The 26,815-nt window shown below is 42.4% G+C and overlaps 1 protein-coding gene across 22 annotated transcripts in view; it reads left to right on the plus strand.

The window, feature by feature from the left end:
• ZNF423 (zinc finger protein 423) overlaps positions 1-26,815 on the plus strand; it is a 322,726-nt gene that overhangs the window by 50,943 nt on the left and 244,968 nt on the right. For 11 of the 22 annotated variants that reach the window (XR_010592556.1, XM_042852236.2, XM_065567080.1 and 8 more), the window contains exon 2: positions 25,707-25,766. The exons of 8 other annotated variants lie outside the window; for them this stretch is intronic. Coding sequence is in view for 13 of the 14 variants with exons in the window: in XM_042852236.2 (XP_042708170.1) it covers positions 25,707-25,766 (60 nt within the window). In the remaining variant the exon portion in view is untranslated. Of the gene's footprint in view, positions 1-12,597; positions 12,716-25,706; positions 25,767-26,815 lie in introns of all 22 variants that reach the window. 3 more of the 22 variants (XM_065567079.1, XM_065567085.1, XM_065567081.1) reach the window with 1 other exon arrangement.

Genomic DNA, 26,815 nt, shown 5'->3' on the forward strand with positions numbered 1-26,815 from the left:
AACAAACTGCCGCTGCCGCCTCCTCCCTGGATAATTCTATGGTGTCCGAATCTTCATCTTTCTTGGAGTTTAAGGTGCATCAGGACTTCCTTCCGTTGGCTTGGGTATCCAGGCAGAATTCCTCCAGGAAAATACACACGTTCTTCAACCATCAGCAACAGGGAGAGTAGCCTTCCCAATAAATGAGTCTCTTCTGGAGTCTACAAAGACCCTCTGGAATACCCCAAGGGCCATTGCTCACTATGGTGAACCATCTGAGAAATGATACTTTGTTCCCACACAAGGGTTTGAACATTTCTGTTCCCACCTGGCCCCTAACTCCCTGGTGGCGACTGCAGCAAATGACTAGGCTTGGCAGGGAAGATGTACATCTACACCCAAAGACTGAGAGTCCCAGAGGATGGACTTGATGGGGAGAAAGACTTGTATCTCCTCTTCCTGCAGATGAATATTGCAAGCCAGCGTTGCTCTTACACTATGATTTTGTCAGTTGGGCAGCCATATCTAATTTCTTGGTGAAATTGTTAGATGCCTCTAGAGGAGAGTTCAAAGTGTTCATTTTGGAGGGCTGTTTGGTGACCACAAAATCCCTGCAGGCAGCCCTGGATGTGATGGATGCCTCGGCTAGGATTAGAGGAGGAACAATGTTCGGAGGCAGTCCAGCAGGCGTTGCTTAACAGGAGGAGGCCCTCCATAAGGGTAGCTTATTTGGTCTAGTGGAAGGGGTTCTCAGTATGGTCATTAGCCCATGGAGTTCAACCAACTTGGGCTTATGTACAGGAGGACATCGTGGAGTAATGTTTACACCTTCAGTCTTCTGGCCTTGCACGTAGTTAATTGAGAATGCACCTGGTAGTGATTTTTGGCATTTCATCCACCTATCCATGGGAAGTCAGGGGTTTCAAACCCCATGGTGGTGAGGTTCTTGAAAGGAGTCACTCATCTCCACCCATCAGTTAAAGAGCTGGTTCCTTTGTGGGACCATAATACTGTTAGTGACTCTTATGGGACTTCCATTAGAGCCTCTGGCAACTTCCTTCTCCCTTCTATGTTAGAAAACTTCTTTCCTTGTTGCGATATTGTCTGCAAGGAGAGTTTGCGAGTTGCAGTCTTTGATGGTGGAGCCTCCCTACACACAATTTTCCAAAGACAAAGTAATCCTGTGGCCGCACACTAAGTTTTTATCTAAGGTGGTTTCCCAGTTTCATTTGAATCAAGTTGTACATCTACCAGTGTACTTCCCTAAGCCACATTCAATGCCAGAGGAACAGCATCTCACACTTTGTATGTCAGGCAATGTCTAGCTTTTTATCTGGACAGAACTAAACCTTTCCGTTTCTCACCGTGTCTGTTTGTTCCATATGCAGACTAAATGACCAGTTAAGTGATCACTTTGCGGTCAAATCTCCAGGTGGATAACTTTTTCTGTATTGTGACAGTGTATGAAAGAGCCTAGGCTATGCCTCCTCAAAAGGTATTAGCTCATTCCCTAAGAGCTCATGTGACATCAACAGCATTTCTAAATGACTTTCCTATATTGGACATTTTCACCGTGGCAACTTCATCCTCTGTGCATACTTTTCAAGTCATTATGCCACTATGGCTGCATCCAGATCACATGCAAACTTTGGGAAGGCAGTCCTGCAGTCCTTCTTTACATAGACTCTAAGCCCCACGTCCTGAAAATACATCTTAGCACATCTTAGAATAGACCTAAATACACAACTGCACCTACCTGTAACTGTTGTTCTTCGAGATGTGATGCAGATGTGTATTCCACGACCTGCCCTCCGTCCCCTCTGCATTGGAGTCCACACTTCTGGTGTTCGGTGTAAAGCAACTGAGGAAATTGGGGCGGGGCTGCCCTTATATGGGCCAGGGGAGAGGCTACTGTTGCAGGGCCTGAGTGCCACTCTTATGCTTACTGATAGGCAAAGTTCCTGGCTCTGGCGCATAGGATGCACACACCCACACAGTATACATGTCTGCATCACATCTCGAAGAACAAAAGTTATAGGGAGGTAACTGGTGTTATTTTCCCCCTGGCCTTTCAGAATATAAGGGATTTATAGACTCTCACCTATCAGCAACTATAATAGTATCTAGGGTGATTGTGGGGAGTTCAAAGAAGATAGAATGTTAGAAAATGCAAAAGGAAGCCTTCAACCTTGCCAATAAAGAACCTTGCAAAAGGGCTAACACAGGAACAAGCATGCAGTTAACCGTAACCTCACACCTGCCTGTAAAGTTGTGCAGTACAGTTATTATTATTGATTTTTATTTATACATCACCCTAAAATTGTGCTTCTGGCTGTACAGACATGTATTGGCTTGTCACCAAATCCTGCATCTAATGAAAAGCAGCCATTTCACATTTTTATACAAAGAAAAGACATCGCAGGGGAGGAAGGATGTTTGCCTCTTTCACTGATTACAGGTCAACATTCTAATCAATAGGAAGGTACACACTTGATTGACCAGTTCACGTAAGCAGTCAGTTCTTAAAAGCTGTCAGTACTAATATAAACTGATGGTTACTAGAACACCACACTGTCCCTAACTCTCACAAAAAGAGTGTAGATAGTGAATCCTGTCACTAAACCATCAGTGTTCAAACCATTCCTGGATCTCTGTTTCTCCTGGTTCATTGCTTTTATTTAGCTAATGTATGCCTGTGCTAGACAGCAGAGTATAACTTTTTATTACCTTAATATCTCAATAATAACACAATGTAAAGCTATCAGAAAATAGGAAAGCAACAAACAATCCTATTGCTATGGAACAAATAGCGTATATCTGAAATCTCTTCAAGTTTCATTACAGAATTATAGAGGAATTCTATTTTAGTGACCCATCAGCTAAGGGTAAAAATTAATTTCAAAAAGACATTACCTACAAGTTATCCATGTTTGCTTCATGCATAAAGTAATTAGTGTAGCTTTTGGTTGTAAGATCAGATTGGAAAAAAAAAATTCATTCTGAAAGGTAGGGATTTTTTCTCCTTTTTTCTGACTTCCAATTGGGCTTTGAGGAAGAGAATATTGCAGATTGTGGGAATTCCAGTTAGAGCTAGTTCTAAACGGAGTGACCTGTTTTAGTATTAAAATTGCCTAACACAATTATAATCTGTTTTAGCAAGAGGGAGAGCTTGCTTCTGTGTATGTTTCTGATGTGGAAAGTTTATTTTGAATCTAGTTCAGGACACTTACCTGGTACATACCAACTTGGATGGCTGATTTTTTTGTATTTTGGAAATAATGCTAATTCTTTTTTGGGAAAAGTTAGTTTGGTACACCCTTAATGTGTTGTTTGGTTCTATGTAGAGTTTTCCAAGTCTAACAGTAGTTTCAAGAAACTGTACTTTCTTTTAGCATCTCCCCTCTCCACATTAAAAAAAGAATTCAAAAGAAGCCAATAAACATGACTGAGAAATATCAAAGAACACGTGGAAAACTGAAAAAGGAACTTGTCAGAGTGGATCCTTCAGATGTGTTTGGCAGAAATCAGGGGTTGAGTGAGGATGTTTGCCCAGTGCCTGCTAGTTCTGTACTAGTGCTATTAGTCTCACTTTCCCAAGCATTACATTCATGCATAAACTGAGCATTTCCTCTCCATTCCACAACTTGATTTTGATTTTCAGTCTTTCCCTATCTTTTAAATGTTTGTAAAGGTGCATTGTTAGATTTTTAGATTGCAAAAAGCAGATGCAGTTTCAGTTGTGTGCAAAAATGCTTGCACAAATGGCAATTATAGATGCATTTACAGGTGCAGTTATCTGACTTGGATGTGCAGTTGAGGCATTCATTCCAACAAATTTGGCACACAGTTTGTGCATCTAAACTGACCGAAATTCTGGACCCACTACAGCCCCCCAAACTCTCAAATCTTATGGAAGAGATTCTTTGCTAGGGCGTCAGTTTAGTTTTGATTTGGTTAGTTACAGCGGGCCTGAATATTCACTTCATGGTAGAAGAGCAAGATAAGGACACGTCCCTTCAGTGTTTTATGAAACAAAGTAATTCAGATATCCGTAAGTGAGACGTGACATTTAGCTTACAGATTGTAAGTTTGAAATAGTTCTGGGAGTTAAGAATTTACATGTCTTTATTAATTATTTGATGTTATTAGTGTGTGACTAAGGAGCTGGGAAGCTCTAAGCATTCTTTTGAAGTAGTATACCCAAATTAGGATAAATAAATAAATTAAATAAATAAATCCAGAAATGTCTGGAAATGTCTGCTCTAATGAATTTTCTAAATACACAAATCACGCTTATTAAAGCAGTGGATCTTTTAAATGTAAAAATATTATTACTTCTACACTGGGGAAATCCATTCAGAATTATAAAATTTTTGGAAACCGTCTCTCTGTTTTATTTCAGTGGAAAGGTTGGAAGTTTAATATGAACTAAAAAAAATTGGGCTTTGGAATAAGGTTTTAAAAGCCAGCTCTCCTCCCTCCCCCACCCTGCCCTTTTTTTGTATATATGCCAGTTTTCAATGAGAAGTGTGTTCCCCCTTTTAGCCCTCTTTAAAATGAACTATGTGTGTAACAAGATGTTGAAATTTATTTACAGTATGTTAGCACTGAGGACAGGTTGTTAAGGGGTCATAAAAATTATTAGTTTCCACTTTATGGTGGCAGGGTTGGTTTTTCCTCAAATTAAATTTGACATTATAGCGGGGAAGGGGAATAAATTGTGGTATATAAAACTTTCTCTCCTTCATTTTAGTTTCTTTCACTTTAATGCAGCTACAAAAACGTACCTTTCAAGACCAGAAAAAATTCCTCTATTGGGGAATTTCTCTTGACCCAAATAAGAAAATTGTATGGTAAAGTGTGTACCATTTACTCATGATGAGGCCTGCAGCTCTTACTCACACGCATAGTTTCATAGAATTATACAGAGCTATTCACAGGAATGAGGATGCAGGATTAGGTGCCAGGTTCCTAATGTGTGTTCTGCTATCCTTATGTCCTACTTTTACTCGTCCTTTCATGTATATTTGACTCTCATATATTTAAGACCGTTTTTCTATTTTCTTGCCAAAATATATTGGCTTGTATACAAGCAAGACAAAACCTTTCTATTAGTATTTAAGAGCCAAATCATGTATTGTTTTATTATTAAAATAGGACTTATGAACCAGAAATGATCATAAATGTACATTTTTTCTTAACAAGAATACATATATTTTTATCTGGGGAGAAAGCACTATTAAACTGAGAGAGAGCTTTGGGAGTATTATCCCCCCCCACCACACACAAAGCGCCGTAGCGAGCTGTTTGCCAGAGAAGTGAACTCCTGTGAACAATCCTCTACAAGCTGCACGTACTCAGAAAAGCTTGTGAAAACTGTGCTGTTCAATCATTAAGGGCCTGCTCTTGCTCCCATTGAACAAATCTGCCGACTTCAAGGGGAGTAGGGCCAGTCCCTGTGATTAGAGCAAAGCAGGTCTGATATCTCTGCATATTTATGCATTTGGAGATTTTGTTTTTTCTTACTGAGACCAGTTTTAAGAGGGAGGGAAGCTGGAGGAAATAACTCTACTCACCAGGTGGGTTTTTCTAAGCTCTCATAGCTGTAATTAAAATGGCTGGTCAGGAAAAACCTTTTTCTTGTTCTGTGCTACTCATTCTGGAAAAATAGCTGGTCATTTAAAAAAATTTCTAAGTTTGAAGGACTAGCAGCAAAACTCGTATTTTTTTTAGGCAGAGGTGTAGAAATCTGGTTGAAGATTCCCTCCCCCGGGATGATTAATAGCCTTCAGTGATGAATGAGATATTTATAAAAGGTGAACTTGCCAAATGGAGTGCTTGGGGTGGCAAACGCTGCCTTCTGCTGAAACTCACTTTAGCATGTATCAAAGGGGTAGCGGTGTTAGTCTGGATCGGTAAAAGCAGCAAAGAGTCCTGTGGCACCTTATAGACTAACAGACGTATTGGAGCATGAGCTTTTGTGGGTGCATCCGAAGAAGTGGGTATTCACCCACAAAAGCTCATGCTCCAATACGTCTGTTGGTCTATAAGGTGCCACAGGACTCTTTGCTGCTTTCACTTTAGCATGTATGGGCTTTCTAAACAGAATACAGTGAATCCCCCTGGTCAGAATTATCAAATAAAATAATAAAACCTTTGTAAGAATACATTTTCCATGTGTGGTGTCACTTTATAAACCTCTCCATGATCATTGCTACTGATTAAATGGATGGATGGATTTTTATCCTATTAGTGTTCTTGTGTGAATTTTTCCCGAAAGACCAAACTCTCCATGTAAAATTGCAAGTTTTGTAATGAGGAAATTTGCAGGGGGGAAGGAGGGGAGGACACGGTGGGAGTAGATATTTTGATGGTCCAGAATGGCTGTGGCAGTAGGTGGCTAGAAGAGCTGAAGTATTTGAGTTGCTGGACTCCAATGTCAGAGTGGGGAGAAGCGGACAATTCTGGTTCCCCTGCAATCATAAACAAGATCAGGTTTAAGATAATATAGAGCCTGATCCAAAGTCAGTGGATTTCGTTGGCTTCTACATGCTTTGGAGCAGGCCCATAATGGGAAAAGTGGCATCAGAAGAAAAGGCTTATGGGGATGATACGAAGCGTTGGCAAATATATCCAAAGTCAATCTTCTGTAACAAAAGAGAAGAAAAGAATATTTACAGCCTACTGAAAATAGGATTGGGGGGCGGGGAGGGATGTAGGGTATTGACCTGACCATGTCAAGCACTGAACTCTCTTCTTTGAGTTTTTACTCCAAAATCACATGGGGTCAGTTCCTTTGTCTTCCTAAGTAAGGCAGAAAATATGGCACTATTGAGTAGCAGTGATAGGATGGAATCCTCAACCCAATATAGCTAAGGCTACGTGTCTGTCATGGAGGTCACGGATTCCGTGACTTTCTGTGACCTCCATGACTTCTGCAGTGGCTGGTGCTGGGTATGGGGCTGCCAGCAGTTTGGGTGTGTGGGAGGAGCCTGAGGACAGGGGGTTGGGGTGAGGGGCGGCACTTACCTTGGGGTGAATTTTTCTCAAAAGACCAAACTCTCCATGCGGTTCCTGGCCAATGGGAGCTGCAGAGCCGGAGCGTGTGGCACCAATGGGGGTCCCAGGCTGTGTGCTGCTTTCTTCCCCGCTGCGCCAGCACCAGCAGGGGTCCTGGGCCAGCCCCCCCAGTATCTGTGGCACCCGCGGACCACCCCCCCCCCCAGAGCACCTGTGGCCCCCTGCACAAGTTTTAGTTAGAGATATATAGTAAAAGTCATGGACAGGTCATGGGCTGTGAATTTTTTTTTACTGCCCATGACCTGTCCATGACTTTTAGTAAAAATACCTCTGACTAAAACATAGCCTTAAATATAGCATGCATTTTTGGGTTATTTGCTAGCCATGATATGACTGTGCTATTGTTAGTTATAGTTTCAGGACATCATAAGGAAGATGTGAGGTCAAATTCAGAGGCGATGTATGAGATGGAGTGAGCCACATGTCAGTGAGGGGGTAGTAGGCAGGCTAAGTTTGTAACTTGCAAGCTAAAGTCCAGAAGAAGATGTAAGCAGTTGTAAGTTAGTGTATCTACATGGTGTGGGACTGCATGTGTCCTCTTGCACCCTCCTGTCAGTTGTGTTTCCTGCTCTCTCTCCCCTCTTCTAGCTCTTTGTGTAAATTACACCCACTTGGGGTCCTTTAGGCTAGTAAGATACTCTTACAACATCTTTGCATTTGTCCAGTGAAGTTAAAATCCTGTTCTGAATGGCCTTTTCTTCTTTTTCTTGTGAATGAATCACTACAATTTCAATACTTAAATTTTCTTTATCATCCAATATCATTTGCACGCAGCAAAAATATTTAAACTTTTTGTTTCTGAAACGCAATAATGTGTTTATGAACAATGTGAAAAGTCACTTTCAGCTGCCTTGTTTCACTTGACCCTTAAAACATCTGTTTACTCATAGTACCATTTATGTAAAGTGCTCAGATACTATGGTGACAGTTGCCTTAGAAATGCATATAATAATGCATATGGTTTGCCTCTTTTTGTATAGCTATCCTAGATTACATGTCTCTCTCTACAGATGAGTTTATTGCTTTTCCATCCTGGCCCCTTTTACAGAAGTATGTTTTACCCCCCAGTCCTTATCTGTCTGAACTGCATTCTGAACTTCCATCCCCTGGTTGAGCAGTGTGATTTACTCTGTGTGTGTGTGTGTGTGTGTGTGTGTGTGTGTGTGTGTGTGTGTGTTGGAGGGGCGGGGAGGGGTGCCTGTCTTACCCATTCACTCGGGAATCTGAGTAGCATGGTACCTCTAAAACGCTCCACCCTCAAATGAGGACGATTAATTTTCAATTGAAACAAGCTGAAGATGATATCCCTTGGGATGCACTGGGTTTCAGTGAGTAAGCTCTATGCCATAGAGCAAAGGCACTGTTTTCCTGTCTGTGGGATGGGTTCCCTGGAGAGGTGGTGGTGGTGGGGGGGTATGTCTGCAAGACTAGTAGGGTAGGGGACAGAGGAGAGAGTCACTTGGAGCAAGGATAGCTGCATGACCCCCAATCTCTTCTCCTCTCCTACAAATATGCTCTTGCAGCTGGGTGTGAAGACAAGGTGGCTCTTTGAGCTGCCTGTCTCCTCTCTCTGCTCCTGCGGTGGCTCCTAATGGCATCCGCTCATGTCTGCAGGGCTGCAGGCTAAGGCAGCAGCCTGCCTCCCCCCCCCCTTTCTCTGCTGCTTCTGGGCATTTAAGGGAGAGTGCATGTGCTAGGCCCCCTGGAGCCAAGTGATGAAGCTCCTCCTCACCTCAAGCTGTGGGGAGGAGAGAACGAAAGAGAGGGAGAGACTAGAAAATAATAAAATACAGAAGGGGGAGAAAAGAGGGTAAAACCCGGACAAGGGTAAAATCAAGCTGAAGGAGAAAAAGGAAACAAGCAGAAATGCCTGAAGAGAGAGACACAGAAGGCAGGGGGAGAAATACAAGAGAAGGCAGCACTTGTGCCAGGACATGGCACGAAAAGACGATGGCCCATCTGCCAGCAATCACAAAGGGGTTTCCAAAAAAGGGGGGGGGGGACCACTGAACTGGGTGTGTGGAAAAGGGCTCCAGACAGACTTAAAGAAATAGACTGCAGGATTACAGACCTGGGGCTTTACATTTGCTGCACAGTCACAGGGATTGCACCCCCTTAAAATCATCCCCGGGGTGTGGGAAGTACCGCTGAGTGGGACGCCCTGGTTCCGTGGACAGTTGCTGGAACTCTGGGGGAGGGAACACACGACCTCATGTTCCCTCTCTATATTGCAGCGCTCCATCAACGGCTTGTGGAGCGCTCAGATAGTGTTCTCGGCCCTCCCCCCCAGGTACTGAAGAGCTGGGGTTGGGACAGAGAATAGATTTAATTCTTTCCCAACCAATGTAAATGGAGGGGGGAGGGGGTCCTCAGCTTTTTGTTTAGCGTGATGCAAGATAATGGTGGGGAGTGGCCTGAAAGGTCATTTCTGATCCCCATCCCCATGTGGAGTTCATAAAATCCCAAGCAACTGCATTGTATGTGGGGCAGATGTCACACATGACAGACCACTAGTACACCTCTACCTCGATATAACGCTGTCCTTGGGAGCCAAAAAATCTTACTGCGTTATAGGTGAAACCGCATTATATCGAACTTGCTTTGATCCGCTGGAGTGTGCAGCCCGGCCCCCCCGGAGGGCTGCTTTACCACGTTATATCCGAATTCGTGTTATATCGGGTCGCGTTATATCGAGGTAGCGGTGTATCATATAAAAGGGAGAGGAGGTATAGCAGCATGGCGTGAATGAGTGGAGGACACTCAGGAAGATTGGGACCGCTCTCTGTGACATAATGGCAGGGACAGGGTACTAAGGAGTAAACCCAATACAACCGGATCTCAGACTTCCCCAAATATGCATCATCATTAGGGCAGTATAATCAGAACTTCCCCTCCTCGTTGGCACTTGGAAAAGGAGTTTCCTTGTTTGGCCCAGGGTCCTCTGCTGTTTCATGCCACTCTGAAATATAAGGCTCCTTGTCCAGTCTGCCTTGTTGTGTCAGACCCTAAATGAAACAATATGAGGAAATAGGCACTGATGCACCCTGGCCTGTTCCATCACCAGAACTAAGGACCTGGAATTGTCAGGTGAAACCCCGAGTATCTTATTTAAAAAATCCCTAATCCATAGGGTTAATTTTCCAATCCAAAAGTATTTTTTCCATTATGGTCAGATTTTAAAAAATCCGATGAAAAGGCTCCCTCCACAAATATGGAGTTTGTACATACATAGGTCCAGTTCTAAGCACTGTGGTATTTAATTGCACTCTCTGTATTAAATGTTGATTCTGAGAGCAAACAGAAATATTGAATGCATTTTATTATAATGTATATTTATACATAGTGGATTTTGATGGGAAATGTGCCTCTCCAGTGGAGATTGTGAATTAGAAATACAAAGACTAAATATGAGCACTGGGAATAAATGTGCTATGGCTTGTGATTCAGGCGTGGAGTCTGTGTCATGGGGTATGATTAGCCTTTACAAATGGCCCATAGCCTTTCTCCTGTTTTAGATGTGAGATTTTTCTTTGGAACGTCCCTTTTATCTTAACGTGGTTACATTAAGTTTCATTGGAGTATTTTAAGACCATGGCCCGTTAGCTGTGTGCAGATTTACAGTAGAAGTTTAAGCTAATGGATACTTATCAGGCAGGCTGTGTTTGGTGATCGTCCATCATTTGCTCATTAAACAGTGTGTCTAAGTGATTCTCATTTCCTCCCTGCCATGTCTGGAAAGGAGGAAACTAGGCACATTACGCTGGAATATTAATGTCTTGGAGGATTTAGTCACCCATAATTAGATCTTCTTTGCATAAACCTGCTAGTGCTACCTTATTTTGTTGTTTGTCTTTTCCTCCTTAATTGTCTTCACTTCTTTCTCTGTTTCTCTGTGTTTTCCTTGTTTTTCTTTAGAATTCAGTCTACATTTTTTTTTCGTTCTTTCTTCCTTTTTTTCATTGACCTAAAGAGCATAGCAGTCTGGGTATCCCACAGAAAGGCTGACTTTGCCAGCAAAAACCACACACTCTGCCAAGCCCTGTTACTGACTTTGGAAAAAAGCAGCTAGAGAACTAATGTGAATTTAGGCTCTGAACTATCTAAATAAGCCGTGTCAGTAAACCCTCTTGTCTTATTCTCTGGCCTGCTGGCCCATGAAAGGACAAATATATAATGGTCCTATTTAGGATAGAAAAAAATCCTGGCCAAAGGCCACCACTCACTGAATCCTGTATGGAGGTGAGGAGAACAAGAATGCTGCTCTGCTGATCCACTCAGAAAGCTGAAAGTAATTGTGTTTAGAAAAAACTCAGAGGAGAACTTGTAGCTTTTCAAAAGTTCTGCATAGGATCATGTATGCTGGGACTTGAGCAAGGACTATACTGTCAACCAGCTAGATGTGATTTTGTTTCAAAATGCCAGCGTCCAGCTAACACTGAAAGAAGACAATTTATGACTTGTACTAGATGGGAAAAGTCAGTGCAAACAAGCAAAATGTCTAGTAAGCTGAAACTTGCAGTTGGACATAACAGCAGTAGTGTGGTACAGTAGTTGTTTCAGTGTGGATGAACTGACTCAAATTACTGGTGCAAAGCATCCCTGATTGTCTAACTTGGGGTACGTCTATACTTACCTCCGGGTTCGGCGGTAAGCAATCGATCTTCTGGGATCGATTTATCGCGTCTTGTCTAGACACGATAAATCGATCCCGGAAGTGCTCACCGTCGACGCCCGTACTCCTGCTCCGCGAGAGGAGTACGTGGAGTCGACGGGGGAGCCTGCCTGCCGCATGTGGACCCACGGTAAGTACTTTGTAGTTTGAACTAAGGTACTTCGACTTCAGCTACGTTATTCACGTAGCTGAAGTTGCATATCTTAGTTCGAACTGGGGGGTTAGTGTGGACCAGCCCTTGGAGTCTTTTCTACTTCCCTTAAATGTACCTGTTGAATCAATAGATGAGTTTACTTGTCTTTCCCTATAGACAAAAGACCAGGTGATCTTGCTGAATAACCAGATGAATTTATAATGATTCTTATATGTGTATTTCTCATTAAATTGCTAAATCCCCACAAAACTTCATCATTCACATTTGAATTTTCTTCCATGCACCTTTGAAAGAACTGTACACTGAGACGACAGCAAATATAGTCAAGCCCCTATGTGCTCCACCGTATGCGGAAGCTAGTTTTTGTGGCAAGGTCCCTGAATTCTGCAGCACTCCAGTGCAGCAGAATGGACCTCTCGAGCAGTTTAATTTAATAATAAAAAAAAAAATTCAGTGTATTTTATGCTGTCCCCACCTTTTCCTCTTTTAATATTTTTGTCACTTTTTGGTATTCACATCACAGAACTGCATCATAGAAGTTGTCAGGCGGGATGATAGATATTCTGGCAGCTGGATAGGGGGCAGATAAGCTTTTGGAACCTTGAGGAGACACTGGAGGCAGCTCAAGATTAGCATGTTAGCTGGAGCTTTCTGTTAAAGTGATCATCAGTGAAATAATTAATAATGTTGCCCTTTATATTGTCATCCTTAGGTTTCTGAGTTAACCCATTAAGATGAATGGGCTTGTTTACACCTATCAGAGCTACTGTTTCAGGCTCTCTGCAGACTTCAGGATATGTCTACATTGCAAAAAGGTGTTCTTAATTTAGGTCAGTGGTCCCCAAACTGTGGAGTGTGCCCCTCCAGGGGGGCATGGAGGAATGTCTGGGGCGGGGGCATGGTGGGGCCTGGGCCAGCCCCCAGGTCACAGCTTCCTCTGCTCTCAGCCACAACCTGGCCCCCGTTCCCGGCCACAACTCACCTCTGGCTGTGGCTCCGCTCCTGGGCTGCAGCCCCTGGCCTGGCTGCAACTCCACACCCGGCCCGCAGAGGGAGAGGGGGGTGCAGATGCATTCCCTTACTGGTAAGCGGGGGTACGAGAGGAAAAGTTTGGGCACTGCTGATTTAGGGTCGCAAACCTCGGTTAGCTAACTCAGGTTAAAATAGCAGGGAAGACATGGCAACTCAGGTTTTAACTTGAGTTAGTAGCTGGAGCTAAAGCCTATAGGGGAGCCTGGGGTTGAACTCAAGCTGCTAACCCAAGTTAAAAGCTTTGTCTTCACTGCTGTTTTAATTTGTTGGAGACACACATCCTTTTTCCCCCCCCCTTCAGTGTAGACATATGCCAGAGAGACAATACCGCATCCTTTTACACTTGGGTCATGTAGCTAAACTTTAAAGATTTTTAATCTGCCTTGTGCTCCTGCAAGGCTAGTTTGAAACTGTTTCCTTATGGCCCTGATCCTGCAAAATCCTGAACATCTTCATCTCCCTTTGACTCAAATGGAAATTGATGGTGCTCACCACCTGACGGGATCATGACCAACGTAAGGTATTGTATCCTGAGGTTGCTCTGTCAGGCTGTTGGAGGATGAATGCTGCTGGGTTGAATGTCTTTGGCCTTGTCTACACTACAGAGTTTTGTTGGCAAGAGTCAGCTTTCGTCGACAAAAGAGTGGAGGTATGCACACTACACTGCTCCTTTTGCCAATAAAACTCTCCTCGACGAGAGACGTACAGCTTTTGTGGCAAAGTTATAGCAACAAAGTGTCAGTGTAGACACTGCCCTTGATCATGTTGCTGTAAATGGCCTCCTCACAATGGCCATCCTGACTGCTCTGGTCAGCCGTTTGAAATCTGCTGCACTGCACCCAAGTACACAGGCTCCTAACCTTCCTTCTTTAAACGCCCAGGAATTTTTGAAATTCCACTTTCTGTTTGCTTGGCATGGAGAGCTCACATCACATCTTCCCAACTGACCACGGCGGCTCCACACAGCAAACGCTTCCCACTTGGAGCACACCTGAGTTGTTGGATCTGCTGGTGCTGTGGGGAGAAGAGGCTGTGCAGACCCAGCTCCACTCCAGCTGCAGGAACTTCGATACCTGCAGTCCGATTTCTCATGGCATGTTGGATTACGGTTATGAACAGGACATGCAGCAGTGCTGTGCAAAGATAAAGGAGCTGAGGCAAGCGTAACAGAAGACAAGGAAGTCAAACCGTCGCTTTGGTGTTGTGCCGAAGACCTACCACTTCTATAAGGAGCTGGACGCCATCCTCCGCAGGACCCCACCTCCACCGCCAAGAGCCTGGTGGATATGTCAGCAGGGCTAGAGACAGGGACAGCAGACTCAACCCCAAGGATGAAGTTGTGGACAAGGAGGTTGAGTTGGAGGATGATGTGGAGCACACGGCAGGTTTGTCTGGTGGTGCGGTGAGTCAAGACCTCCTTTCCACTCTGGAGAGGTCTAGCCAGTCCCAGAGTCTGTCTCTGGCGAGCATCATGCAGGAGAGGAGAGCCCTGGTAAGTGATCTTTCTGAGTAGATGTTGCTCGGTTATATGAGGTAGAGCTGTCCTTTGCTTTATATATTCTAGAATTGAGGAAGGATAGAAATGTACCAGACTAGCTGTGTTTGCGTGTGCTTCACCTTTCCCTGCGCAGCTAAGCAGTGCGGCAGAACACTGTTAATGTGCACCAAGATTTCACAGAATCCTCCAGAGAGATCTCTAGGAAACTTTCCGGGAGGTACTCACCAATCCTCTGCTGAGGTTCCTTGGCAAAGCTGCTTTGTTCCTTCCCCCATTGTAGGAAACTTTCCTGCGGCAATTGGGATAGGGACTCGGTCTGATGCCGCATGCATGCAGGATAGATGCACCCATGCATCCTTGATTACCCTCAGGAATGAGATATCGGCTTTAATCACCCCCGCCTGTGGAAAATGGTGGCAGAATTTACAATATTTTCCCTAGTCACCTGCAGTGATCCCCTTAAAAAAACCATGAGATTCTTTGCCCCATCTTGAGCCTCTTTCCCCACCCCTCCCCCGTCCCTGGGGCAAACTCATCATGTTTAGGGCATTCGCTGAGCTGCGTGCTTGCCAAGGGAGAGTGAGAAACTAGTGTTTTTAAAAAAGATGCATTTTACTATAATGATTTGATGTATGCACTAAGCATCATGCTTCTGTTTATTGTTTGTTGTGCTTCTGCAGATGTGACCTTCAGGGGAACCCCCGTACACACCGGCGGACTGCCTCCGCCAGATAAGGAAGTGACCAAGGAGGAGTGAGGAGGCCATGTTTCGAGAGGTGCTCCAATCCTCAGAGGCTGAAAAAAGAGAACGCAGGGCTTGGAGAGAGACTTTAAAAGAAAATTATAAAATAGATAGGCAGGACAGAAAGGAGAGCCAGGAGCGGATGATAAAAGTGGTAGAGGAACAAACGGAGATGTTGATGTCCTTAATCACGCTGCAGGCTGAATTCATGTGTGCGCAACACCCTCCCACCCCTGTAGCTGATACAGAACTGCTTTCCATACCCTCCTCAAGCTCCTCCCACATTCATTGTAACTTCCCGGCCCATCTTGGTACCTTGTTCACTTCACCCCTTCGGACTTACACACAGCCATAAAAACCTACACCTCCCTTCGTTGTTATCTCCCTTCCCACCAAGCCTATTGTCTGTGTTGTTAATTTGTATTTAATAAAAACATACTCTCTGAAAGATAACCAATCTTTATTTGTCTCCTACACACGGTGGTTGCTGCTGGAATTAATACACAGTGGCAATTTGATCATATGCCGAGTACAAATCATGGTCGGGAATCATCAAAATTTTCATGCAAGGCAGCAAGTTAACAAAGCAAGGCAGAGTGCTGTATAGAAAGACACATTACTGGAGCTCATTGTCAAAATGGTGCCTCAAAGCCTTCATGATTTAAGTAGCCCCCGTTGTGCTCCTGTAATAGCCCTGGTATCTGGCTGCTCAAAATCAGCTGCCAGGCGATCTGCCTCTGCGCTCCACAGTGGGAGAAACTTTTCACCCTTAGCCTCACAAATATTATGGAGCGCACAGCAGGCTGCTATGACCATGGGAATATTTTCCTCTTTTATGTCTAACCTGCCATAAAGGCAGTGTCAGTGAGCCTTTAATCTGCCAAAGGCACATTCTACGGTCGTTCTGCACCTGCTCAGCCTATGTTGAAGCACTCCTTGCTGCTGTTCAGGTTTCCTGTGTAAGGCTTCAGGAGCCATGGGAGTAAGGGGTATGCTGGGTCTCCCAGGATCACTGTGAGCATAGTTACCCACAGTGCACTGCTCTCTCTGTCCGTGCTAGAGCACCAACTGTGGATGCTCTCTGGTGAATAGAAGCAACATTGTGTGAGCATGCACAAGCGATGTAATTATACAGATTTTTGATTGTTGGCGTAACTTGCGTTGACAAAACTGTGTAGTGTAGACAAGGCCTCTGTGTGGTTGTTCATTGGTTTGGAGGCTTATAATTTCATATGATCCCTTTTTAAAGGCAGGAAGGAAAACTTTGAGAGAGGGATTGTGGATAGATGGGAGACGATATGAAAGATAAAGGCATTGAAAGGATACGTATCTGAGGCTGGAAGGCCATAAACAAGTGTAAAAGGTATATGAGAACTGATGTTTCAGGGAAGTGGCAATCACTGAGCTCTACTTTAAAAGTATCTATGTCTAGGTCTGGGAAAATATGTATTTATTGTATGATTTGATTAATAATAAAGGGTCTTATTACAAAACTTATCCAGAGGGAAATATGAGAGTTTGGACGCACACACTGCAGGGTAATATACAGACAATATTGATACAACTTGTAGTAGTTTATGTGAGAAATAAACCCATCCTATTTAGAATAACATAATCCAACAACCAACCAACTAAAACCCAACATGGCATTTTCTGCACTCAGACCATTTCATCATCCTCTTCAGAGAGGTTACCCTGGGGTGACCAGACAGCAAGTGTGAAAAATTGGGACAGGGGGTGGGGAGTAATAGGAGCCTATATAAGAAAAAGACCCCAAAATCGGGACTGTCCCTATAAAATCGGGACATCTGGTAACCCTAGGTTACCCTGATGTAACAAAATGGTGAGAGTACTCTACAGTAACGGTCCAAAACATGTCTCTGATTCAGAAAAGTAACCTGATTCCCTATTTAGACAGGGCACTGAAAGTTAAACATGTGCTTAAGTGCTTTTCCAGATTGGGGCCAAAAATATTATGCCATTGTTTTTGACTTTTAGGATAGAACACGGTAGCATTTTTATTCTAGGGCAAATATTAGTACAATCCTATCATGTCAATAGTTCCCTTCACCCCTTGAAGACTATGTAATAGGATAAGAAGTATGCACATACAGTCTGAGCTGTTAAGAGGCTGTTGCTCATTTGTAAGGTTTGATTGCATCTAGAAATCAACATTTGGCTCAGAAGTGCTTTGGTTTGATAAGGTTAACTTCTTTCCTGGGAGTGATCAAGTGTTAAGCACTGTGGCTATGAATGGAGTTCAGGTAATGGCACTCCCATAAATAGATCTTCAGATTCACGGGGGAATGGATGCTGAATTCTTTCTGAAGTTTCTTTGAGCACAGAGGACCAAAACCTTTTAGTCTCCAGCACCAGTGACCTAGCAATTAAATAAATATCCTCTGAGAACATCTAAGATAAGCTGGCAAAATGTAAACATTTGGATTTGTGTAATACTGTTTAATGAATGGAATATCTGCTCACAGTTCCCTACTGCATCTAAGCTGTGCTTGGTTGTAGTGAAGAGTGGTGGCCAGAGGGATCTGGTTGTGACTCCCTGATTCAGGCCTACCTCCTTCTCTCATAAATTAGAGAAGAAAGGCATCTTGTTCTAATGCTGCTGGCATTGCTGGCGTAAGATCCCTTATGCCAGTGGAGAACTGGGTTATAACAGTAGAATCCACCTCTGCCACACCCCCACCATTTCTTCAGCAAGCCCATCCCTGACCTGCTCCCTCTTCTTTTTTATGTCAGCATGAGACGGCAACTGGTGTATGGAGGTGCTATGCACTTCTGGCATCTCTATGCCAGCAGAGATTCCCTCTGCACATAGGGAATTCTTCACTTGCACAGCACAGAGTGGCCTTGAACTGGAGAACCTGGCCCCTTTGAGTCTATCACAAGAAGATTTTCTGTATGTGCTAGCCCAAGGACATTTTCAAAGCTCTTGGCATGGAAACTCATTCTAAGACATTTTTTTTCTAGAGGGTTTCAACTTCAGAGTTGCTTCCCAGACAAACTTCATTAAAAAGATACTTTCAGTTTAGAAACTGTGAAAGTTCTTTATGACCATATTTACTAGTAGCACCAAGATTACTGTAATTGAAGCATTAGACTGAAAGAGTGGTGCCTCTCTGTCTTTGTTTCCAGTTTGTTTACTTTGTGCACTGGATGACAGTTTGGGTACACAGTTTGTTTCCCTTTTTCATATGTACAGTCAATCAGTCAGTTTATCTCCACTGGTTTATGTAGCTCATTCACACAGCAACAGGGGAGAGAGAAACTTTTTAACAATAAATAAAAATAAGGGTAAGGCCACAAAACTGATAAAGGAACTCAGAGAACTTTGAAACTACTTCTAACTCCTTTTTTAAAATTGACTATGAATTCAACCTGAGATCTGAAAATTGACATAATCACCAATAATATACTGTACTTTGAACTTGACTGACACTTTTGTTGATGCATGAAGCAGAATACAATCCAGGATGCTGTTCTCTAGCGATATTGGCTCTGCATTACTAATAGGAGTGACAAATTATTTTTAAGACATTTCAAAACAATGATTCAGAGAGAGCAGATATAGTTATGAACTTTTTACATAGCCCTTGTTTCTTGCTACAAACATAACTGAATGCACAAACACCTTTCATAGTTTGGAGAAAAGTGGTGGAAAGGAGGGTGTGTGTAACTGACAAGAATGATTGGAATTTAAATGTAGACATAGCCAAGATTCTAAAATGTTTCAGTTCAGTCTGAAACACCTTAAAGGGCACTGGTTTTTTATGAAGTGCTGAGCATTGCTCTCAAGAAAACAGGCCCCTTTAAGGTGTCTCAAGTTGAGGTAAAATCACTAGCTGCTTTTTAAAATCTTGGCTTGCATCCTTAAACTTCACCTCTCTTTCCTTTAATATTTCCATGCTGTACTTCCGAAGGAGAATGTTTCAAGTACTTATGCGTCTTTCTATCAGTCTCAGGGCATAGGCGCTGACTCCGTGGGTGCTCCGGGGCTGGAGCGGGGGCAGAAAGAGGCGAGGTGGGAGCTGGGGGAAGGGGTGGAATGGGGGTTGGGCCTGGGGTGGAGCAGGAGTCAAGCACCCCCCCAGGAAATCACAAAGTCATCACCTCTGTCTCAGTGGTTTAGCAGTATCTGTGTTCTGCTGTTGCTGCACAACATCACCGAAGTGATTAAATAGCACCTATGGAAGGGTCTAATCCTTGATTTTGGTTAATTATGATTTTGTCCCTTGTTTCTCAGAAAACATTTATTCTTCTTTGAGTGAGGGTCCCTATTGTATTCCAGCGAGGGTTATGCATGTGTGCTATGTGCCCAGAGTCAGAGAATTTGAAAGTGGTGTCTGTTGCTCCTTGCTTGAGCCCTGGCTCGCCTTGTGCTTTCGTCAAAGAAAGGGCGGGGCAGACCGACTGCATCCGCAGTTCCTTCTCTCTGCCGGGTGGTCTGGGTCGGAACTTTCAGTGTCCTCGTCACTGACGCACTTTGAAATAAGACAGTGTACATAGTTTGCCAGTTTTTAGACTAGTTTTACCAGTTTATTGTAGTTTTAGTACTTGGTCTAGATAGATTTGGGTTTATTTTTTTGTTTGTTTTCTTCACCGATCCCTCCCTCCTCCCCTGTACTGGCATGCGGGTATTGGACTATGCCCCGGACTCCGGGCTTCAAACTCTGCGCCTCTTGCCTGCGTTCCTTCTTGGTCAGCGACGAACATCAACACTGTCTGTTCTGCTTGGGAGAAGCCCTGTGTGTCCAGGTGCAGTATTTGCCGATCTTTCCCCAGCTGCATCCGAGAAGGCCAGGCTTTCTGCCTCTGGAAGCATCTTGTGGAGCTTGCCTCGAGACCTCACTTGGACCTAGCCCAGGGAACCCCCACATACATTGGACTGAATCAGTGAGGAGCGTGTCTCCCACTACCATGTCCAAATCCGGTGCTGTAAGAACCACTCTCACAGACCCCATAGCGGGGCCTAGTCATGAGGTAGAGAAGCATACCTATAAGCATGGGACTAAGTCTTCCTCAAAATCGAAGAAAGTGAACATTCCTTCCACGAGTTCGAGATATGGCGACAGATCACGTGCTAAGTCCCAGAGACATGAGAAGAAGTCACACAAGCAATGGAATGTAGTGGTTCTGAGCACTGGTCCATTGGTATTGTTATCACCGGCATCCCAAAATATGTGGGATCATCCTGTTGCAGGAAAGTTCACGGCGCCAGCACTGATACCCAGAAGGAGAGGGTGCCTCTTACAGCGGGGAGATCTGGAACCAGAGCCACGTCCCAGGATGTATTTGCCGTGCCAAACCTGGAGTCACCTATCTATCAGGCTCCTCCTCTTCTAGAGAGATCATTTCTCTACCACAGGATATGCCTGAGGTACGGGATCCCTCACCATCTGCTCTGATAATTTATACCCTTCCACTGGCTCTAATGGTACTGCCTTTGGAACATGAGTCAATCTTTTCCTTCTCCGATGAATCAGAACCGGGAGAAGAACCGACCACGTCTGATCACCACTACGCACCTTCACGGAGACTGCCACGTTCATGGCAGCATCTACCACCTCAACCATCTCTGAGCCATTGGTACCCTATGCCGTGGGGACACCACAACCTCCCTGGGATCCAGCCTATTGGCCATACTGGGGAATCTTGTCCCTATACCTCCCCCCCTTGGAACCAGCCCAGTCCGCAAGGTAATCTTCACCTGCCTCCCCTTAAGGGATCCTTCCAGCAGGTATTCGGATCCTATAGTAGAGGAAGAATCCCTTAGTCTGGTCCTGACAGTGCCTCCACAACCAGCTAGATTTCCCTCCTTATCTCTGGATGAAGCAATAGAACAGGGTTCTACTCAGCTTACTTACTGATACCCAAGAAAACAGGCAGATGGAGACCAATCCTCGATCTTTGGCACATTAATCGCTTCTTTCACAAGCTCAAGTTTGGTATGGTCATGCTGGCAGCGATTATCCTGTCGACAGAGAAAGGCATGTGGTTTATGGCTCTCAATATGAAGGTTGCTTATTTTCACATGGATATCCATGGAGCTCACCGACATTTCCTCACATTCACAGTGGGCACCTGCTATTTCCAGTACAGAGTGCTCATCTTTGGAATAGCCGTTGCTCCCCAGGTCTTCACCAAGGTGTTTTCCATCGTAGCAGCTTATGTCAGATGTTATTGTGTCCTCGTGTTTCCTTGTCTCAACAATTGTCCTCTAACTGTGCTGTCCAGGCAAGAAGCCTATGTATCAACCTCCATGTTGCTCAGCCTTCTTTTGCCACTCAGAGTCAGCGTCGAAAATGATCCTAGACCCCACATAGTCTCTGGACTTCATAAGGGCTACCATCAATTTGGACATGGCACGAGCCTATTTAGCAACCAGACCGGTTTTAGGCATTATATTTTTGGCATAATTCATTTATCATTTGTGACAACCCTTAATCTTTAAACCAGTCAGCCAGCTGCATGACACAGTTGGGTGGATCTTTCTGGTAGAAGATTTACACAATAAATAGGTTTTCAGTGCCACCAATGTAATGTTCTTTTTAGCATTTACCTTTTTTTGGTTAAGAATGGTCTCCATAGATCCGTATATTATTACTATCATATCTTGAAAGTGGTCCCGTTAGATTCTATTCCCTTGTGCTGCACCTATTACTATTATTGTTTTAAATAAACCAGTCTCCACAAGATCGGGGGAAACAGAGATAAAAAGGTGTAATTTATTTACCAAATCTAACACTACTGCTATAAACAAATATACAAAATAGAAAAGGGAAATTGAACCAAGCTTCAAATCATGTCAGAAAATAATAAAAGAGATAACATGTAAGGACAGACAGGGAAAGCAAACTAAAGTAAACATCTCCCTAACTAAAATTATGAACAAGGTTTTTCTGACTCACTGCTCTCAGTGGTGAGAATTGGAGATGCCTATGTAACCTCAGCAGTCAAACCCCAGTCTGACCTGCTGTTTGCTCCTGAGGAGGATCTGCTGAGCCTGTAAGCAAAATATTCAACCTTTATTCTACTCTCTGGATGAGCTGGAACTTCACCTCCAGTTTGGACAAAGTCTCTACACAGCCCTTCCTTAACCAACACAGGGAACTTCTAACATATGCATCCTGTCCTTCCAAATGAAATCAACAGAGGACTCTTGCACCAGAGGGCAGAATTTAGCCCTTAATAGTCAAGTATTAAAGTTTTTAGTTTAAGGTAATGCTGTCCTGTCAACTTTTTTAATGCTTGGATATTTACTGTCTCAGCAGATATACCTCCCTCCCCCCGCACACTTCAAATGCATGTGCTTATATAACAATTTATGTCCAAATGATTTAGAAATGCAAATGAGAAAAGCCTCACAACACCTCTGTGAGGTATTATCCCCTTTCAATAGAGTGGTATATACTGGTTAGGTAACTTAAGGTTACACTAGAAGTCTGTAACAGAGCTGGAAAATTAACCCAGATTTTTTGACCCCTACTTCTGCACTTTAATCATGGGGCCATCCTTCCCTCCCAACCTGCCAAAGTGCACAGGACAGGAAATGAATGGAACAGATAGTTAAATAGCTATGGCTTGTTAATCATATTGGTGTGCAGACTGAATATTTTTATGTTAAATGCTTTCCTTATATCATAGATTCTTGTCCTTTGTTTGACATCCCTTGGTGCCTGATGTCTAATTTAGGGTCTGGTCTTGCAAACAGTTGGGCACATGAGTAACCTGAGTGTTTGCAGGCCCCTCTTAGGTCCCTTGTCCAAAAAGATTAGTCTATCTTTCTAATTGTCCCTTAGGCCCCATGCATTGTTATGGTGCTGTAGAATAATAATAATTTCTATAGTAAGAATCTCATTTCAGGGAAGTACAGGACTAACCATGCCAGCCTTTTTGTACCACTTGCTACCTTATGTGCTCCTGCTTCCACAGCAAGCACCCATCTCAAACAGTGTGAAGTGATCTGGCTTCTTTTTTTCCTATCGCCCCTGCCAGTTACCTTATTGTTGAAGAGACCAATTTGAAGTCCTGTTCTGCTGGATAAAGAAAACCTGTTCAGTTGCACAGTAGTCAGACGTAACAATAGCTCTTAGAGGGGGGCTGCTATTACTTTTTCTCATCCTTGATCCTGTAAAGATAGTGTGTTTATTAAAATAAAAAAAAAGAGAGAGAAGTAGAAGAAAAAAGAAAAAGAAAGAAAATGAAAAAAGAGAGCAAAAAATTAGTGGGATGAGCAACAACAGCTAAAATGCATTTATGTCTAAACTAGTGAGGCAATCGACTCCCTTGCTACATGAAAATGTTAGATGAGGTGATATGTTTGCATGAGTGTGTGGGGAAGAACTTGAAATCATAACAATAATATTCATTGAATTTAAGTGTTGTCATCTTCATTTAAATATAAAAATGTAGTGTTCTCCCTCCCTCATCCACTCAGTAGAGCAAAACAAATTAATGCCAGTAGAGGCATTCATTTAACCTTTTAAGCATTTAACCTTTGGCCTCATTTAAGGGATTCCTAAAAGTGTTGTTGTACTGTTGAAATCAAGTGACCTACAGCTCAAGTCTCTTATGTTTAGCCAAAATGTGAGTTAGTCTGTTGTTAAAATTACAGATGACCAACAGTGGTTCCATATATATCTTATTTAACTGTTATTGAAGTTAAGGCCTGGCCATATTTTTTAGCAGATTTAGTAAGTTTTATTCTCTTATCCATTAGAAAAGTGATTTTTTTTAATTTCCATAATAAAATAAAAACATTCTGCTTATCCTTTTTGAATAAGACATGCAATATAAAGTTAGCTTAATTGACATGTTGGGGGGAAAATATCTTCTCCCAAAGTACATGTAATTTTATTGTTGAAACATACCTGTTGTAAGAGCTGCAGCAATATTTAGCCTCATTATGTCCAGAATTTTCCTTTTGCATTTTAGTACGTGTCACAAAAATGAAACAAGATGGTGCTCTAAGAGATACAAAATGGTGGGTGAACCTTTTACTAGAGCAAATGTTTGGCCCAATCCTACTTGTGTCAAAATAAATGGGAGTTTCATTGATTTTCACATTTTATACTTTGTTTTCCATCATTCCAAATATAATATTTTGTGAAATGTGCTTTTGTGTTCATGTAGGTTTGTTTAAAAGACTACAGCTAATTTTAAAGGCTCATCAGCATCAACTGAAGTGGTCAGTCATGTTGAAGTAATAAAATTATATAACAGCACTACTGTAGTTGTAGCCTTCTATGGAATGTACATTTGTGGTGCGATCTGCACATAAGATTACAGTGCATCAAAATATTTTTTTTTATATTACCCATTTAGTTATCTTTTCTATTCCCAATTTCTTTTTAAAACCACCCACATCAACTTGCTAGAACTGCATCAAAGATATTAGAGCCCGCTGGAAAAAAAATGAGGCTTCCAGGTAATAAAAATTGAATCTAAGGACCATAAACCTAGTTCTAAGATCTGGGCATACAACCACCAGTGTGGTCAGTGGGAGCTATGTAATGTGAATTTAGAGTGGTACATTGACTTCAGCTGCAGGATCCTGTAGAAGTCCATTTTTTAGATGAAGTCAAGTGTGGATATGGGGGGGAGAGGTAGTAGTGTTGAGTGTACAGTAAAATGGTGTATGTCAGAGGATAAAGGTCCAATATCCAAACTATATTTATGAGGGAGAAATAAGAACACTGTTGTATATGTTTATATGTTAACAATCTCTGCACCTCTGACTTTCAAATGCACACAGTTTGACAATAGTAAAACTGCTATTGACTGAAGTGAGAGTAGAATTGGGCTCCTAGTTGGCAGCTGGTCTCTTGGCTGTTTCTAAGGGGCACAAGGTTGGCTAAACAAAATTTGAACAGCTAAAGATAAAATGTTGTGTTTACTTCTTTCCCAAGTGCTACATGAGTGTTTGATTCTGCAAGGTACTGAGCATCTTACCCCCATTGTCTTCACATGATCAGGCCTTAAGTTACAATATAAATATTCAAAGAAAAAGTGCCTATGTGACTGCAATATTACAAAATGTGTCTGTACCTAACGTATAATGTTTTGGATATCAAACTTTTTAAAACATCATAAATTTTGTAGTTCTTCATATTGTTTAATTACATCAGTCAATATTGTTTTCATAGAACATATCTTTGGTATGATACGTTAGAGTGACATTTTCAAAACAGTCTCTTTGCAACCTCAATTTTGCAGTTTTTGTGTGCACCAACCCCCTAAATCTGCACATCCACAATACATTGTGGTAGTTAAACCTCACTCACATTTGCATGTGCAAATTTGGTTAATTGTACATGGGGGAAAAAAATATTCAGGCACAGATTTAGTAGCCAAGTTGAAAATGTTTGGACAGAAACTTTACTAAATTATCACCCTAAAATTATTTTATGGACAATAATCTTTTCTTCACTGGTGCAGAAATCTGTTGTAACACTTTAATAGTATATGGGACTTTAATTATTTCGTGCTTCCCATTTTGTTTAGAAATCACAAACTGTATTTTGTTCTCTTTCAGTCGAAGAGGGTGAATCTTCAGATTTTGCTTTGAACTGGGACTCATCAGTGACTCAATCAGGTAAATGTTCTAGGTTTTTCTGATTGCAAAGGCTGCCAGAAAGCAGCCAGGCATTTTACAGAAACTGTATTTTGTGTCACATTCCTGTCTCAAATCCAAGACTACCCACTGCAACACAATTTTTATATCAGTTCCATATGGTCAATAAAATCTATTACATACAGAGACTAATATACTCTTATCCTCAAGGGAGTCATTCTTTCTTCTTGTGGGCACATAGAAATGGGTTGTGATTTCTCCAGTATAACTGCTTTGAAGTTTTCTGCAATGGCACTGTTGCACATTCATTCCAGTCTAATTACATAAAAACTATTCTAATAGGAATTTTAAACTTCAATCTCAATTGGAATGTGTGTATTGCTCTTCTTGGAAGAAATTACAAAGCACTCTTAGACTAGGTGAACATAAGTTTGGAAAGATCTAATATATTTACCAGTGTCTGTGTAAACCTGACATGTGTCCAGAACCTGTTAACCTATATTACATTTAACATTTGAATAAAAAGGGGATCAGAAACTAAAGTAGATTAAGCAAGTTAGGATGTCAGATTAGTCTAGGTGTGTGGTTGGTGGCAAGTTATTTACCCAGTCTGATGTACGTAATGCTAATTTGATTTGGAGTGCATATTTTGTCTGTGTAATATCTATGGAATTCTCAGAACACAAATTTGTATATAATTTCTTTTGATTTTAAGGTGATAAAATGGTTAACATTAACTCTACTTCAATACTGTCTTAATATAGAAACATATCATGGTATTATAGCAGTGGTAGACCACAAGAATTCACAATCTAAATAGATGCTAAACAGAAATATGAAAATAAACAATGGTAATAAATCCCCATTCAGTGTGGATATTATAAGACTCACTGGGAAACAAGTTCACAAGGGATTATTCTCACCATAGTCAGTATCTGACTGGTCTTTAAGACAACTTTGTCTTTGCCACAGTACTTGTGGCATTCCATTTTGTATAAAACATAGTGTATGTTGTTCTGGGTACAGCATCTTCTCCACTATGGCTGCTTTGAACGATTTGTATTTTCACT

The sequence above is a fragment of the Chrysemys picta genome, chromosome 14 (genome assembly GCF_011386835.1).
Source record: "Chrysemys picta bellii isolate R12L10 chromosome 14, ASM1138683v2, whole genome shotgun sequence".
In the NCBI taxonomy this organism is placed as follows: domain Eukaryota; kingdom Metazoa; phylum Chordata; order Testudines; family Emydidae; genus Chrysemys; species Chrysemys picta.